The 17,594-nt window shown below is 39.0% G+C and overlaps 1 protein-coding gene across 2 annotated transcripts in view; it reads right to left on the bottom strand.

Moving 5' to 3' along the window:
- The window catches only part of LOC306878164 (dual specificity tyrosine-phosphorylation-regulated kinase 1B-like), a 44,304-nt gene that overhangs the window by 14,815 nt on the left and 11,895 nt on the right, over nucleotides 1-17,594 (bottom strand). The window contains exon 1 of one of the 2 annotated variants that reach the window (XM_079430328.1): nucleotides 8,053-10,131. The exons of the other annotated variant lie outside the window; for it this stretch is intronic. Coding sequence (XP_079286454.1) covers nucleotides 8,053-8,194 — 142 coding nt within the window. The 5' untranslated portion in view covers nucleotides 8,195-10,131. Of the gene's footprint in view, nucleotides 1-8,052; nucleotides 10,132-17,594 lie in introns of those variants that run through there. 2 annotated transcript variants of the gene reach the window in all.

Consider the following 17,594-nt stretch of genomic DNA (forward strand, 5'->3'; position numbering starts at 1 on the left):
ACCTCATATATTAACATGAAACCTTTCACAATGTAGGCCAGATAAGTTTTTGGAGCTAGTTATGAGTACAAAAAGACCAAGGGACTAACGGAGCACTAAACTACAGGCTTATAAAAAATTAATGCTGTCCCAAATTTGATGGACTGAAATTTTAAATGCAGGATGCAATTTTTTTGCACACAATAATCCATTAGCACATTGAACATTCATAATGCACAAAGGAAGTAACGGACATCCCGGGAAAGAGGCGAGAACGTGCCGAGTACAGTAATTAAGTAAGATTCCTGAGTGCGGAAGCAGGGACGTGAACGTCTAACGGGGGGATATGAAATGGATGAGATATTCCACAGTGAATGCTTTTATTGCTGCTTTCAGGGGCTGACAGGTGAGGAGTAATGGGGGTGAAATTTATCAATGACACATTACAACTTGAAATAGCCGGCCGATCAATGGCCGTAGCTTAAACAAAGTGCAAAACGACACATCTGACCACCATCAATCCCAAGGAGTGACGGCAAGCATTGCTGTTACATGCCCATAGGAGGAGTCCCAGCACCAACTCACTGACAGGAAACCTGCCTGGATATACATATGTGACTCATCTCCAACTGCTTTCTATTTGCTCAGACCCTGTTGCAAGTGACAAGATAACTCAATCAAAGCCCAGCATTGCAAAACATTTACAATTCATCTAACAAAACAACTTGTGCAACAAAAACCCACACAAAGATTTATCTTTGTAAAAATCACTTTTATAACACCCTGCAAAAACACGCTCTTATTAATTTCAATTCAATTCCTCCTCCTCGTTTTAAGAAGGAAACGATGACTAAAAGAGCGCGATCTGCTGAGCACCAGGAAAAATGTCACACTGTGCCTTTAAATGCTGAAATGAACACATTGAGAACTTCCTGAGTGTGACACCCCCCTTCCTCCGCTCTGATTGGCAGATGCCCCCTCCCTCTCTCCTTCCCGATTGGCTGCTGGTATCCAAGGGCTGGGCGGCGAGGTCTCTATAAATAAACCTGGTAGCTTGTGCTGTATCAGCAACCCTTCCCACAATGCCGCTCTCGCCCTCCCTTTCCCTGCCTGTTACCTCTCTTCTTTTCCCCTCTTCTCGCTCTCAATCTACACTGATCTGGCCGTAGCGCTCGCATAAACGCCATCCCCGAAGGGAGCGAATATTAATAAAATATAACAGGACACATGCTCCTCTATAGACACACAGGTGCCTGGGTAGAATTTATTGTCACATATGCAAGTGTCACATCGCAGCAGTTAAATATATCGGGTGGTGTATGAAGTAATCATCCACTGCAATTAACCATGCAAAGAACCCCCCCCCCCCCCCCCTTCACCAACTCATTCCACATCCCCACAGCTGACCAAACACAGCTGCCAATCACAGTGTCGCCATAGCAACAGACCAGCCTACTCCCTGTCTCTAAGGCACAGGAAGAGGATGGTTGTGTGTGCATGCGAACAGCTGAACAGCCCTCCCTATCACTCCCACCTCACCCTTCCCATGTTCGTACTGACCCCCTATCTTATTCCCTGTTAGGGTAATGGGAACGCTGGTGCTACTGAGCCAAAGTTGGACACACCATGATTGGCATGAAGGGAAAAGAGGACAGGGAGGAAACTCAGGGTATTATCTGCAAATTATCTGAAAAAAGAAAAACATTTTAAATGACCACCGTAAACAGTGACTCGAGAGGCTCCGTAATTCCTGTGCATCATAAAATCAAGTATCCAGTGCAGGAGGGAAAACTTGACCTTAGTATGAAGCAACAAGCTGGTGTTGCCTGGGCGAGTGTCAGAATAAGGACATTGTAGACATTCAGTACATAGAGGTGAATAAGGCAAGGATGTGTGCGTCACATCATGCCCCCTGTCTAACGTGTGTTTGCGTGCCCGCAGATGGCAGGGTTACATGGATGTCATGCCCCACATTAGAGGACTTCAGGTTTCAGAAGCTCTGAAACTCCGCCCAACAATATTATGGGTAGTTGAGAGCAGGTATGGGATCTCCTATCTCACAGAACCTGAAATAATTAATGTGCGGTCACATTTTGCAAGCAATTTTTTTTTTCTTTTGTCAATATTGCAGAACTTGACCATTTGCGATATCTTTTGCTCTCAAATGAGGTTTAAAATCGAGTGGGTTCCTATTGAAATGACTGGATTTCACCAACAAATATTTGCCAAACAATGGTAAATGTGACTGCAACTTTAGAAAATTATGCAGACATTACTGACTGGGCCATATCTCCCAACATTCAATGGGATAGTTTGCAATCTCGTTCATATGTGCAAACAACTGTCATTTAAAAAGATACTTATCACTTCCCACCACTACATTTAACTAGGAAAAAACATGGGAGGAAGGAACACGCATGCATCGATTGCACTGGGGGTCATACTTAAGTCTTCCCAAATTCAAGTTTGTCGAAAGATTATTCATTTAAGGACTGAATGATCTTGTGCCGCCACCTCCCAGAAGCTCCCACTGGTCATCTCCACTTCTGATTCTCAGAACTCCCTCATTTGCAAGAGGACATCATCCTCAGTGGGCCTTCTGCAAAATTTTCAACCTTTCCACTAAGTTCAGCACCTCTCACCGTGTTATGCGATATAACCCTGTCCAACCTTTCCTTGGCGGCCAAATCCCAAACAGTACCACGGAGTACTTTAAACAGTCAGGCCCCCATAGCTGAGTCAGACTCCACACTATTAATAAAAAGCCATCTGGGTGGACGCCTCATACAGTGACACTGGTAAACTGAGAGCTCACACAGGGCATTAAAAATAAAATAAATCCCCCACCTCAAAATAGCTATAGATGTACGACGACTGTCCACAGCAACAGCCAACACTAAAACGAGCACATTACTGTCTGAACGTTGATATCCGACCAATGCTGACATGGGATTTTCAATTGCTTCTAAATTCACTAAACACATCTGGCCGTCAACAGATTTTGCAGAAGTCAAAATTTTTGGCCAATCAGAGATGTTTATCGTCAAAATGTGATCTGAAAATGGCCAAAAAATCAATAATGATATTAAAGGAAAGGCTATTATATCAGTCAACCACTAAAAAAGTTGCAATTTGTCGGCACCAATAGCCTCATGGGCATCGCGCCGACATAGTGCCATTGCGCTATGGGCGTCCTGAGTTCGAATACCGGCTCGAGGACCTTTTCCGATCCCACCCCCCTCTCTCTCTCCCACTTCGCTTCCTGTCACAATAAAGGCAAAAGCACCAAAAAAAATCTTTAAAAAAAAAAAAGTTACCATTTCTTGCTATCACCATTAAGTTTTAAGTTCACTTGTCGTAAACAGATGCACGCCGACTGCTGTCATGAACAATGCTGAATCTCCACCCCTCTTTATCCTTGAGTTTTAAACACGAGCCACGGGACTCTAAGGAGCTTACGTGCTGATCTCTCGGTGAGACTGCACCTTCACAGCTCAAGGCGACTGCGAGCTCACGTTAACACCAGACTGGCTAATCTAAAGTGACCAGCACTAATCAAGCGCCCCTTGAGTAAAGAGCCACTTGCTCCAGTGGAGGTGGATGTTGACACAGAGCGAGGAGTGTAGGCCTATTCATGTTGTTTACTTTCTTTCTTGGAAAGAGCACAGCAAGGATGATGTGAGAGTCAGGAAACACAAATACAGACAGAACCAGAAATGTGAATACCTGAACAAAAGTGTATGTGAGCATCGACGAACAGGGATATTGGGAACATTCAGAAGGAAAAGTTGCTTCAATGTTTAATGTGTTGCCTTTGATGAAGCTGAGCTGGTGGTGGTGTGTGTGATGACATACTCATAGATCAGCACGTAAGCTCCTTAGAGTCCCGTGGCTCGTGTTTAAAACTCAAGGATACTATTGTAATGCACTGCTAGCTGGTTGTCCTCTATCTTCAATAAACAAGCTACAGATAGTCCAAAATGCAGCGGCTAGATTTCTTACCAGGTCAAGAAAATATGATCATATTACCCCAATTTTACGGTCTTTGCACTGGCTACCTATTAAGTTCCGTATCATTTACAAAATATTATTACTTGCCTATAAGGCCCTAAATGGTTTAGCTCCTGCGTACCTAACTCGTCTTCTACCACGCTACAATCCAACCCGCTCCCTAAGGTCGCAAAACTCTGGACTTTTGGTAGTACCTAGGATAGCAAAGTCCACTAAAGGAGGTAGAGCTTTTTCACATTTGGCTCCCAAACTCTGGAATAGCCTTCCTGATAACGTTCGGGGTTCAGATACAGTCTGTTTAAATCTAGATTAAAGACATCTCTTTAGCCAAGCATTCACATAATGCATCTTATAATCTTGTACTGCAGTTATATCTGATCAAATGTACATTATTATTATTCTTTAGCTTGGGTTGAACAAATCATTTTTGCTTAGAAGGACCAGCAGCTATGCTAATTTTGTCTCTATTTGTTTCTGTTTCTGCCACAGGATTAACATCCCATGGTAACTAGGAATTACAGAAGCTTCAGTCTGGATCCAACCCTTAAATGATCTGAGATGACCGAACACCTGAGAAAAGATGATGCCAACCCCTCAGAGGATGCCAACGCTCAGACAACATACAGAATTACCAAATTTTGCCACAAGTTATATATATTAAGGTTCTGCAATATATACATATATTGTGGAAACTTAATTTCCTGTAGAGCTGCTTCGCAACGATTTGTATCGTAAAAAGCGCTATACAAATAAACTTGAACTTGTATGTGTGGGGGGTAGATGGTAGATGGATGAGGTAGGATTGCTGCTCTGGACGTGCAGGTACACTGTGTGTGCATCTAGTGAACAATAACATGTTTTTGTTCTGATTCAGGCCCACTGCTAATCCAGCAGGAGACGGGGAGATGAAGTGCCAATGAGCATGAAGGGCATGTGTCACTTTTTCCTCTGAATATGTGAAACAACAGATTTTATCGGCACACAAAGATGAAAACTATAGGCAGACATTTTTCCACAATGGCTCGTGCACTAGTATAGGTGAGTTTACTAAGACTAGAATAATAGGAGCATTGAGTAGAATTATTTGTGGTTATGATTAAGCCACAAAAAAGTAAGTTTGTATTGCTAAATAAACGGCTTTAAATGCTCAGAGGATGTCTGGAAAAGTAAATTCACTGATCTGAATCAAGAGCTAAACATCTAAATGTTTTCATCAAATACATACTGTTAGAACCAAAAGAAATCAATTTATCATTTAACTTAAAAGGAAAACTTTTCTTTATTGGCATCTTTGGTTCCATGAAGGACCTTTGAAATGCACGCAACCTTTCCATTCCACAAAAGGTTCTTTATAGTGGAAAAAGATTCTTTAGATTTGTAATTGTGTTCAAACTACGAAAAATAGTTATTTTAAGGACTGTTCACAAAAATTCTTTGGGGAACCCAAAATGGTTGTTCTATGACATCGCCTTTTAGGCAAAAACCCCTTTAAGTAACCTTTATTTTTAAGAGCGTGAATATTATAACATCAGAAAAAAAACTGCTATATCCATATGCGATATTATCAGCAACATCCTATATTCTGTGTTTAATGAAACTTTATATTTACCCAAAAGACATAATTCTGGATTTCAATGGATTCCATGTGGCAAAATCATGCGTTTCACCTTTAGACTGAAAACCAGCGAGCAAACAAACATGAAAGGCAGCGTGAGGGAAGGGGGCAAAGGGCTAGGAGAGGACGCGTTGTTTGTGTGAATGCTGTGACTGTCATTCTCTCTTCACAGTCCAAACTCCATGCACCTTGATTCTGGGCTGTGACTCTCTTCTGATATGATGTCTTCAGATGACCTATCAGCTCTTTTCTTTGTCTCATATAAGTGGATCCACAGAACAGAATTATTCCTGCAGCTTTCCCTGAACCCAATGGGTTACCTGCAGTTATATCTATCTTTAAAAGAGTTACTCAGGCTTCTGAAAGGCAGATATACACACAGTGCTTGACACGCCAGACTGGGGTGGGGGGGACAGGAATAGCAACAGGAGAAAAGTCAGCTGGATACACAGATAAAAATACAACTTTAAAACAGAAAATGCAAAAACACTCTTAACATTCAAACGATTCTGTTACTGCTCATCCCAAAATCTTTTAACCATTGCATCAACAATAACACATATAAACAATCATTCAATTGGAAGGAGATTGAGGTTAAAGTCGAGGCAGCAAAACATGACATTCTACGACTATTCATCTTTAGTCTCTATCAAGCCTACTGTGCAACAAGTGTATGAATTTTCATTGCAAACTTTGGATTTTTGGACTCTTGTTTTGAGTCATTTAGTGGAAAATGGTTTATCACTATCATAACAAGACTCAAAAGCTATCAAACGACCAGTTTATGGATGGTTCATGGCATCAACTTTGTGCCCAAATTTAAAATGAACATTGGAGTTTGAAGCTAAATCCAAATTTGTGTGGTGTGGGGTTAGTACTTTGCAGCGTCTGTAGATTACTTGTTTGGAAACTTCCTTGAAATGGGCCAATTAAGCAATTATATCGTAACTGCATTAAGCAGCTTAATGCTTGATGGATAATTGAGTCCTTTAATTCCAATCCTGAACTGACAGAGAATGGGAGGGATGACAAATAATGTAGGTTGAGCTAAACAAGCCTATGTCTAACAAACCAACTGCCACTGTACACTGGTATATAACCAAACAATGAGCTGATCACTGCACCTACCTCCAAAAATATTCAGAACCACTGTAACACTGCCATCTTGTTTCATCAACCAATTATCACTTACAGTGAGTTCTTTTATTTTCAATATGGTTTGCTTTTATGTGAGCAAAATAGTTTACTAGACGATAATTAAGCCCTTATTCTATAAAATCATCAAATGCAACAATAGTCTTTGACATAATTCATATTCTGAAAAACTGAATCCATGTAAAGAACAAAACAAAAAATTACAGTACAGCAAACTGATACCACTACCAGTGGAATAAAAGCAGAAATAAAAATAATCTGCCATGACAACAGCCTTTTCTTGTGTCATAAGTCAGAGTCACACTTATCTTTATCATAAGGTCTTAAAATATGACTAACAAACCAAGAAAAGCCATTTGTGACATACGTTGTGCACAATACAGTACATGCTGGTCTACAGAACAGCATTCTGCTGCAGCTCTAAGATTCCCAGCAACAGAGCGATCACTGTGAGCTCACACCTCACGTAGAGCTCCCATAGCACACAGCACAAATTACCACGCAGAAGTGACGCAAAGATCAAGCAGCCTCTGAAATTGTTTGAGAATGCGCCTATTCCCACTATTGTTTGAACAAGTTATGTTAAAACAATGATAGGGAAAAGGAGTGCAGTTCTGTAGGGGTATCTGAAGTGTGTGAAACATTTGACTAATTTATGTCCGGTCTAAAAGGGAAATGTCCCTGGGTGGGCTAATTTTCCACCTTGGATAACCCAAAATTCATAAATAAACATAGCATTGTACTGATTTTTAGTAGTTGATCATATTAAATGATGTACATTGTGCCAAGGCTTAACTACTTTCACTGACAAAACATAGTCAATTAAAAGCACTGATGGCTTCCAATGTTTTGACCAAACTGTATTTACATTCTCAAAACCCAACTAAAAGCTAATGTACTTCCTCAAATTCCAAAGCCCTGTCATCACCACAATTCGCTTGCTTTTTCCTCAACATTCCATGCAGTTTTTGGTGTTGTTGACTGGATTCATGCCGTCAAGGACAAACTGTATTTAAGCTAGGATTTCTAACGTTTACCATTGGCCAAGGGAAAATATGAACTTCAACAGCAACTAATGTTTGACAAATAACTGTATGTGACTTCATTACCCAATAGACCTGACTTGAATGAATGCCTTTCCTTTTTACTTCCTTTAACAGAACATTATTGCTATAGGATGAAATCATGTATGAAGGGACACAGATTTCCCAACATCCGTGCATGTTCACTCTCTTGCGCAGCACATGAACTGTGGTAAATTTGTTATAGGTGCAAAGAGAGGTTGTACTAACTTCTTGCAGGCTTCCGTAGCAGGTGTGACTGGGGTAAGAACCGATTCTGATCTGGGCTGCCAATCCAGGATTCGGTCGGCAAGTTTGCGACCATTCTGTTAGAAGGCTGCGGCTTCTCCTCCACAGACGAAGTGATCACCATCTGAAATGCTTATGCGTTGGCCCGTGATATCCAAAGAATGACTCTAATCAAGTTTGTTGGGGATCCCAAAAAGTACTGAAAAAGTCGCTGACATCAAGTATAGAATAATCCTTCGCACATGCCTATAATTTCAGTAAATAATCCAGTAGGGTACATCCAATGGTAACTAAACTCAAGTTTGAACCGTGAAGGCAAGTTATAAAGATTAGGATTTAAATTTATGCACAAAAATATCTTTCAATTACTTGCGAAATCCTGAAGTGACAGACAGAAGAAACTGATGAACGAAAAAGGCACCATTAAGTTATTTCAAACACCGTTTCAGTTCTGTCCTTGCTATTCCCTTTATTACTATAATATTCTAAGGCAATGGATTGGGTTTCAGGCAACAATGCCCACTTTTGGCATAAAAATATACATATTCAAACTATGTATGTCTTATATACTTTATAGAGCTATATATATACACTCTGCAACACTCACACACACACATAGATATATTTCTCTATTTATACGGGGATGATCTTATTTGGTTACTAAAGTTTGTTTTACTTGTACTCTATCTAGATTCATTGTCCCACAATACTGAGTGGATTCCATTGAACAAAACTGCAATAATTTTTGGAGAAACGGTTCAAAATAGTGGGATAAGACTGAGATCCTTGTTGAGACAGGACCCCCCCACTTCAATTTTCCAAGCCAGATAATTCAGCAGCTGACAAGGAAACCAGAGCTAAACCTGGAAGTGTTGGTAGCCTTAAGGGTGGGGGTCTCAATTTTCAACACCATTTACCCCATCACTCTCGCTAAAAATAGCAGGCGTTTCTTATATTCTGTCTAGGTATCCTACAGTAGCTTAAATTAGTCAAAGAAGGCAGGTGCGCTCGGCAACAATGGCTGTGCTGCCACTTTCTTCAGTTATAATCTGAATCCTGATAAGCGAATAAATGCAGCTCGAGGTAAGAAAGGTATCAGTGAATTCCTTCTGGAAAAAAACGAGTTACCCTTCCCCCTTGGATGCAACTGGCAAAGTCTGCAGGTGTACAGACGACCTTATTCGCAGGCAAATAAAAAAAGAGGGGAGGAGGGAGCCAGAAGCTCAAGACACGGGTGACAACAATCTATAGCCTGTGATAAATGTTTTCATGGGCTGCAGGATCAAAACAAACACATGCACGCACAAACAACTACGACGAGTCAAAGTGCAGAAGTGCAAGTTACAGGCACAAAAAAATGCACAACTACAGGAGAGGGGAATAAAAACTTGCCGCTTTCACTATGATACTTTTTCACAACACAATGAGGGTGAGAATAGAATTTAGTCTCAATTATAGCGCGAGAGCGTCAAACGAATAGACGGCGCTTCCAATCGCACAACCTTCAGTTCTGTAAAGAGACGTTTTGGTGGCGTGAATGTGCTTGGCATTTAAAAAGAAAACGAAAAGATATCCAGAAATAAGTCCAAACAATCCAAGCGTCTGGTCAAGCTGTGAGAATGCAGTCAAAAGTTAGGATTATAATGGTGAAGTCGCCGTTTATTTCGCGACTGACAATTTTCAACTTTCCGTCGACCATAAAAATAGATCTCAAAGCGTCAGCAAGTGTTTTCGTGAAAAACATCAGCTGGAGAACAATTTGACGTTATTTCCATCCTGAGCTGTCACCGCGATCGCGTGCAGTGTAGTTGGGCTTCCGCGTCCACTTTCACAGATTCATTTGCCGTCGTAAGTCCCGCTTTTGGATATCGACCCTCAACCGTAACGCTCCTTTCGTTTTAAAGCTTCTCCACGATATTTTATTTTCCTCCGAAAAGTCGTTATTTTCCAGCCAGTCTTAAGTCATACTCTCTGCTTGCCCGTTATTACTCCTTGTTGTCGAGCCTCTCTCTGGCCGGCGCTGGATCCACACCCTGCAATCAGGACTGTTCCATCCACATTCAAGTGCAGGGGGGTGTAGAAGAGCCGCTCTGTGGAGGAGCTCAGTTGACGCAGCTCCCCAATGTTTAAACACCAAAAGCGGAGGGCTGCCATGAGAACCACGAAACACGTTTCAAAAGGAGTGACGCATGTGCTTATTTACCCAGATTTCCTCAGATCAAACAAGGCTGCACCACAAAACACACGTTCACGAGCATTTAAAAGACCTAGCATCCCCCTTTCCAGTTTAGTAGCGCCACCAAGCCGCTTCTCTCCATTTATAGTAGCTCCGCAGATATAGAAATTCACACAGCGCACATATACATATATATATATATATATATATAGACCCCTGGAATCATTAGAAGCAAACCACTAAACACAATTACAATGCTCTTATTTTCACGATCAATTGTAGGCTATATCAAACAAAAACAGCTGTAACCAAAGTTATTGGAGGTCAAACAAAAGAGGGTCAAGGTCTTAAAATTATGTCTAATCTTTCTATATATAACTATAACTTATATAGGTTTTAGTAAGCACAAAACATACTAAAAGCTTGCCAAAAGAAATAGATAGATATAGATAAAGCTGCTGTTACTATGCTATGTATATATATCACAAGAGTTTGTTTAACAACATCATTAATATAGCTAAAAAAAAACTTATTGCGCCCATTAAATTCCTGACAAAGCAGTAGCTGACTTCTTAAAAGTAATTTAATAATACATTCACGAACTGCAATATTTTGCGCTGAGAACATTTACAAACAAGACAAGGTCGGCCCTGGTTTAAAAAAAAATCCTACCTAGAATTCATAGACTGATGTCACTGACATGATTTGAAACATTTAATTATATATTTGTAACAAAGCTTTGGCAACATTGTGTGCACATGATAAATAAGTTATTTTTCTGTGCCCTTTAAGTTTCATCAAACTTTTCTGTGCTAAAGCGCGCGCACACGCAATGTTCCTTTCCATAGAGCTGCTCCTCAAATCTCCCTCCCTCCTTCTACTCGCGCGCGCGCGCGCACTCTCCACCCCCTGTGTGCGCGTGCGTAGGGTCTGTTGCTATCCGACGCCGCGGCAGCTTACACGCGATTGGTCAGAAGTGATCCCCGTGGCTGTTTTTATTGGTCAGCTTGGTATGTGGGCGGAGAAGAGACGAGAGACTGCCCTTTCCCCTCCAAAATACGCCGCGGAAACAGGATGACGTGCCCGCGGAAATAACACAAGACTTCAGGTAGATTGATATGGAGAGAGAGAGAGAGAGAGACAACAGCGAGAAGTTGAGAGTATATAAGCTCTAATAACAATTGGAATAACTTCTGAATAGTCTAAAAATTCTTAAACTAATAAAGAAAACTTTTTAAGGTAAAAAATGGCCTCACATACTGTTTAAGCTACTCTTTACAGTCTCAGTTTGCCCGCATTTGTACTAAATTGGGATTTGTGAGGATAAAAAAAAATCATGCTTGATTAAAACATGTAAATATTATATAAGGTGCAAAACGAGGTTAACCATGCCGTCATTCATCCTCCATGACTCCACAGAAGCCCGTTTATATGCATCTTTTCGCCTATTATCTCTCGCTGAAAATGAAGGATATGACTATTTTAAAAAGTCATGTTTAAGTGTATAATCTTTTTAGATATTAAATTATCATGTATTAAAATATACAACATATGTAATATACATTTTCGTAAAAAAGAACAAATAATAAATTAAGCTAATAAACTGTTAAGTAGCACTTAATGAATTAAATGTATCATTTCTGTGTAAACAAAATATGTTTTAATATTATTTCTTAACGTTATTAGCTTGCTAAATTCATACAAAACTGCAATACTTTTGAAAAAAATAAAAACGTTTTTAGGATTTTATTATAGTTTGCTGTCTTCATTTAAACTTGAAGAAAATTCAACTTTCCTCTTTTCTCTCCCCCGCTACAGCAGTGCGCCTGACAGCTGCGGCAGCCCCTTATGTCACATTATTATTTTGGTTTGTAAAGCACAAATGTACAAATAAACGTCTACGTGTATAAGTGAGCTGGTTCTTGAGAGGAAATGTGACTCGGTTCCAATAAATCACCTTTGCAAAGCTCCCAGACGCCCGAGATTAAAAACGCAAGGCGAAGATTCCGGGACTCACGTGCCTTGCAGCAAAATTCCACCCGGCAACTACACATTGTACCATGGTAACAGCCCTGCCATTGGTCCCGGGTGCGTTTTGAAATGACCAATGGGAGGGCCGGCAGCGGGTGATGCGTGTTGCTAGGTAAACATGATGCAGTGGGAAGATACGGTGGTCGAACTTCACTGAAGAAGCTAGCAAGCGCAAAAGGAACGGCGGGGTAACACAGCAGCGAATTACAATTACACTGCGGGGAGGTTGCCGGGGTTGTGTTTCAGCTCTGCTCACGCCAGAGATGGGTTTTTTCTCCATTTTAAAGTGTGCATTACAGTGTTACATTTGTTGCAAGTTAAATAAGGCAACAAAAATGTGCTTTCCACTAGGAGCAGAAGATGAGGACAGCATGCTGACCAAAACAAATCATATACTCTTCAGTGCTTTATTTCCAACCTCCTTATTGACAGGCAGAACGGCCAGATATACATCACAGCACTCCCAGCAAACACTTCCCATTGGCAACTGGCTTGTCCACCAACAGTGAGATATTTACAACTAAGTAAAGCTGACCTCCTAGTCCCTAAATATTTAAAATAGCCACCTAAAGTGTGTGCTTTCTTTGGACCATGTCGATTCTGTATATCCAAGAGCAGTATAACAAAACATGCCAATTATGGAACGAACACTTAGAACATCTAGCTAGGATCGCAAAGTGCTCTCTGACATTCAAATGGCAAAGAAGTGACCACTGACAATAAATAAACATTTAATTCAGGATCCTTATGTTAACAGTAAACTAAGTTTTAGATATCCTACAAGTGGTTTAGTGATGCCACTCTATAGCAGGGTATGAAAGCACATGTGCAAGCTGTAAAAACTTGTTTCCAAACAGAACAGTTGTCCTCATTACACTAAAGTTACCTGCGACAAAAATGGCCCAATGTTGCTAGTGCCATGGAAGTTCTGCCAAGAAACCTAAGATGGGGTAGGGTCAAGTTTACCATTACAGAAGTTTGAAGTTTCATCCATAAATAGGTTGCATGAGGTGCCATGCTTGAACAGTTATGGATACAAACGCTAAAGATGTCCAACACTTAGGACATGGTACCAGCACTCTATGAAGTCACAGCAGGAATTAAAATACTTCTGTAACTACAAAAACAATATCTTCCATTTCTTTTTATTTGACAGACATTAATAAAAACAGAGCAATCGCAGAATTTCAGTCAAATATTTCTGAATATTGGCCTCCAACCATGGCATCATTGTATAAATGATTGGTCATCCGAAAAAAAACAATTTCCTACAAAGTTGTAATGTACTGACTCTCTGCACTCTTCACAAACAAGATAAAATAATTAAAACTCAAATTAATAATTTCCGTTCATGCATTTATTTGAGTACACTGTAAAAAGCAATTTTTCAAAGTTGTAAATAAAACAAAGATTACTGGAATATGTTTTACAGGAAAACATTCATTTTTCTAATTAAAAAATTCAAGTTTAAGTCAATGTGTCATTTGGCGTTTCTTTGTAATTCATTTTGAAATTTACAAGCAATTTCTGAGAGACAATTTCACCAACTTTTTCCAATTTTTCAATGTAACTATGTAATAAGAGATAATGTAAATGTAAATATCAACCAGTCATTACTGCAAAAAATAATGCATTACTGAAGTTCAAAAAGTTTGTTGCAACTTCAGTATAGTATTCTAACACAATTAACGTAAGAATAACGGAGGGGGGAGTTTTTCTTTTATTCTGTTTGTCTGATGAAGAGCCACACGGCTCGAAACATAACCTGTGGTGAGAACATGAAATAAACATTTTCCCATTTTTGGAGCTGTGGTGTACCAACCTTTCTTTTTTCCTATTGTTTACAATAGTTGAGCAGAATGAGCACCCTCATTGAGGTTTTTTGCCTGTTAGATGTGCACATTTTTCTGTTCATTTTTTGTGTGGAAAAAAAGTTTATTTCAATGGATTTACAGACATAATGATGAAGTGATTACTACAGGCACATCATTCTAAATTAAATATGTTCTGTAATAATACACCCATGTACATGATGATCAGGAAGAGACAAAGCTTGACAGTATCTGTCCACACGTGTCAGTGCACTTACGCCAGACCCTTTCGTGGAGCGAGACGCAGGAGAATCCCCACTGTTAATCCCTGATGAGCCTTCCCCCCACCCTGTCCTCCCTTCCGCAGCACGACCTTTCACCTGAAAACCACATATCTAACACTTACACAGACAGTCAATGAGAGAAACAGCAAGGGCGCTGTCATCAAGACCACACCAGTGTCACCTCTTTTTGATGCAATTAATCTACAATTATTTATCTGGGGTGATTTTTTACCTACAATGATTAATGTATGCATTAGGGTTTCTAGATATAATGGCATGGGCAACAATAGAGGGATTAGGGCTTATTTTCTCTCTTAAGAGGTCAGGGAGAGTTTATAAGAGAGATCCGGTTGCTCATGGGTCATTCCTACAGGTGCCACTGGAAGCCTTGGGGTGACATAACAATAAGCAGTAATTTTACACAGAAATAAAACAAACCAAAAATCAAGTTACATAAACTATACTAAAACAAACAAAAAACAACTTATAACACTATATGGTGATATTAATGCTTTACCTGGGATTAAAAGAAAAAAAAGCATGCATAAAGCTCTGATAATTGAGAAGGTACTGGTGATCCCTCCTCTACTGCCTCTAGTGGCCAAGCCAAATCACTGCAGGAATGGAGAAGCTCTGTCAGTGGGAGAGAAAAAGCCTTTTTATATCAGCACTTGGTGAATCTAGTGAATTAAGGACAGGTTGGGTATTTTTTTCACCAGATGCCTTGTTTCTAAGAAAAAAATAAAATAAAAATAATAATTATATATATATATATATATATATATATATATATATATATATATATATATATATATATATATAAATCTTCAATGTTTTCAATGTAGCATTATTAAATCTGATTTTTACAACTAGCTATAGCAGCCTCAATACATACATAACTCTTGGTAAACTTTCATTTTTTGGAATTCCAGAAGTCTTTAAAGAAAAAACTGAAGGAATGAGCAGTAAAAAGTGGGTCTTGATGTAATATATATTATTGCAACACAATAGTAAAATTAAAACTGTAATAAAAATATATTAAAGTTAAATAGAAATAGTGAGATATTAATATAGAAATGACAAAATCACCTAACAGAATTAATAATCTAAAAAAAATCTGAATATTAATAAATACTGTAATAGTATATACATATCTAATAATACAAAGTTTAAGATGGAGAATGCAAGACAGGCTTTGGATCACCTGAAAACAAATGTACACCGAACTATCATTTACAAACAGACTTAAAATCTCTTTATAAAAAGTTATGGCAGTAATCTAGCCGTGCAAACTAGTCGTTTTTTTATCTGGCACCTTTTTTCAAGACTACGTAGCATCAAAGGTTTACAAAACCAAAAATACCAGCTTTGCACTTTACATAGACACAGGAGTTGTTGAATGTGATCTAATGGCAGAACTGGAATAAACTAAGGCCACTGCACTTGCCGAAGGACAAACCATTAAAACAAATCAATGTAAAACACGTCAAATATATCTCCCCATTACAAGGCATGAGTGTTATAGACAATCAATTTGAGACGAAACGATGTCCAATGTGAACATTGCCGAAAAACCTATAAAAGTTCAACTGCTTTGTCTTTTACCTCTGTTTAGATGTCAGCAGCCAAATCTTTGAGAGTTGACAAATTTATTCAATGTAATTTGCAAAGCAAATCAAACCGCTAGTTACAAAAAGTGATTGATGTGTCTAATTGACATGTTTCAGGGTGGCATCCATATATGTTATATCCTTTGATCAGCTGAACAATAACAGATGACAGGGTCAACATCACCCTCCATAACAAAGACATCAATGTTCAATTATTATGTAATTGATGAAAAGGCTTACACTCAGTAGCTTCAACTATTATTGCTCACATCACTGTAAAGTCTAGGGTGATTTCTGGGACTTCTTACTCTTCTAAGTTCTCTTGCCCAATTGAGTCAATACTTTTTCAGTCACACTAGTTAAAAGGACATTGTTGGCTATTTGTCTTGTTTCATAGATGTAGCGGCTAAGCAGAAGGACAGTGCATGGTAAAATAAGGAGCAGTCCATGCATGCTGCAGGTATCTTTTCCTTTTAAAGGAATAGTTCACTCAAAAATGAAAAGTTGCTTAAAATGTACTCATCCTTATGCTATCCAAGATGTAGATTAGTTTATTTCTGCTCACCAATGGATCCTCTGCAGTGAATGGGTGCCGTCAGAATAAGAGTCCAAACAGCTGATAAAAACATCACAATAATCCAAAAGTAATCCACACGACTCCACTTCATCAGTTAACGTTTTATGAAGTGAAAAGCTGTTTGTAAGTAACAAATCCATCATAAGGCATTTTAATGTTTAGATTTCACTTTTGACCAAAATACGAGTCCATAATGCATCATAATGGTTCTTCATTATTCCCTTCCCCCGCTAGCAACTTTTGCACTAGAGAAAGCAATATTATGGGTTATTACAAACAAGGCTTTTCACTTAAGATATTAACTGATGGACTGGAGTAACTTGTGGATTATTGTGATGTTTTTATGAGATGTCTGAACTCATTTTGACGGCACCCATTCACTGCAGAGGATCCATTGGCGAGCAAGTGATGCAATGTTAAACTTCTCCAAATCTTTTCTGATTAAGACTCATCTACATCTTGTATGGCCTGAGGGCAAGTAAATAATCAGCAAACTTTTATTTTGGGCGGGACTATTCCTTTAATACAGCCAAAACCCAACATTCAAGGAATCCAAATACCTTGTGATTTTTCTTTCCCTACCTCATATACAGTATAATCTAAAAAACATTTAGGCTAAAATGTTTTACATACTTTACATACATTTTATACTATTTTTAAAGATTTAGCAATTAGTCCGATGACTTACCATCCACACAAAAATATTAGCATAAACAAATTTCAAACAGTCCTGTAGAGCATCCCAACCTGATTCACCCTCAGATTAAAACAACTATTTGAATACGCTTTACAAAATATGTTAAACTGTAATGTTATCAAATTACAGCCTGTATCAAAATACATTAAATCTAAACCCTAGGTATTTTCTTAATATTAATATCGGTGGATAAAATAATCCTGATCAATAGCCAAATAGCATTTAAGCAGCATTTTATCATACTTACATTCACATTGTACAAGTAAACTTGTTTGCAAATGCCGAGTTATACTTGGATATGATGTCTGGATATAGCTTGTTTTGGGTAATATCCATCC

The sequence above is a fragment of the Barbus barbus genome, assembly GCF_936440315.1.
Source record: "Barbus barbus genome assembly, chromosome: 12".
Lineage (NCBI taxonomy): Eukaryota > Metazoa > Chordata > Actinopteri > Cypriniformes > Cyprinidae > Barbus > Barbus barbus.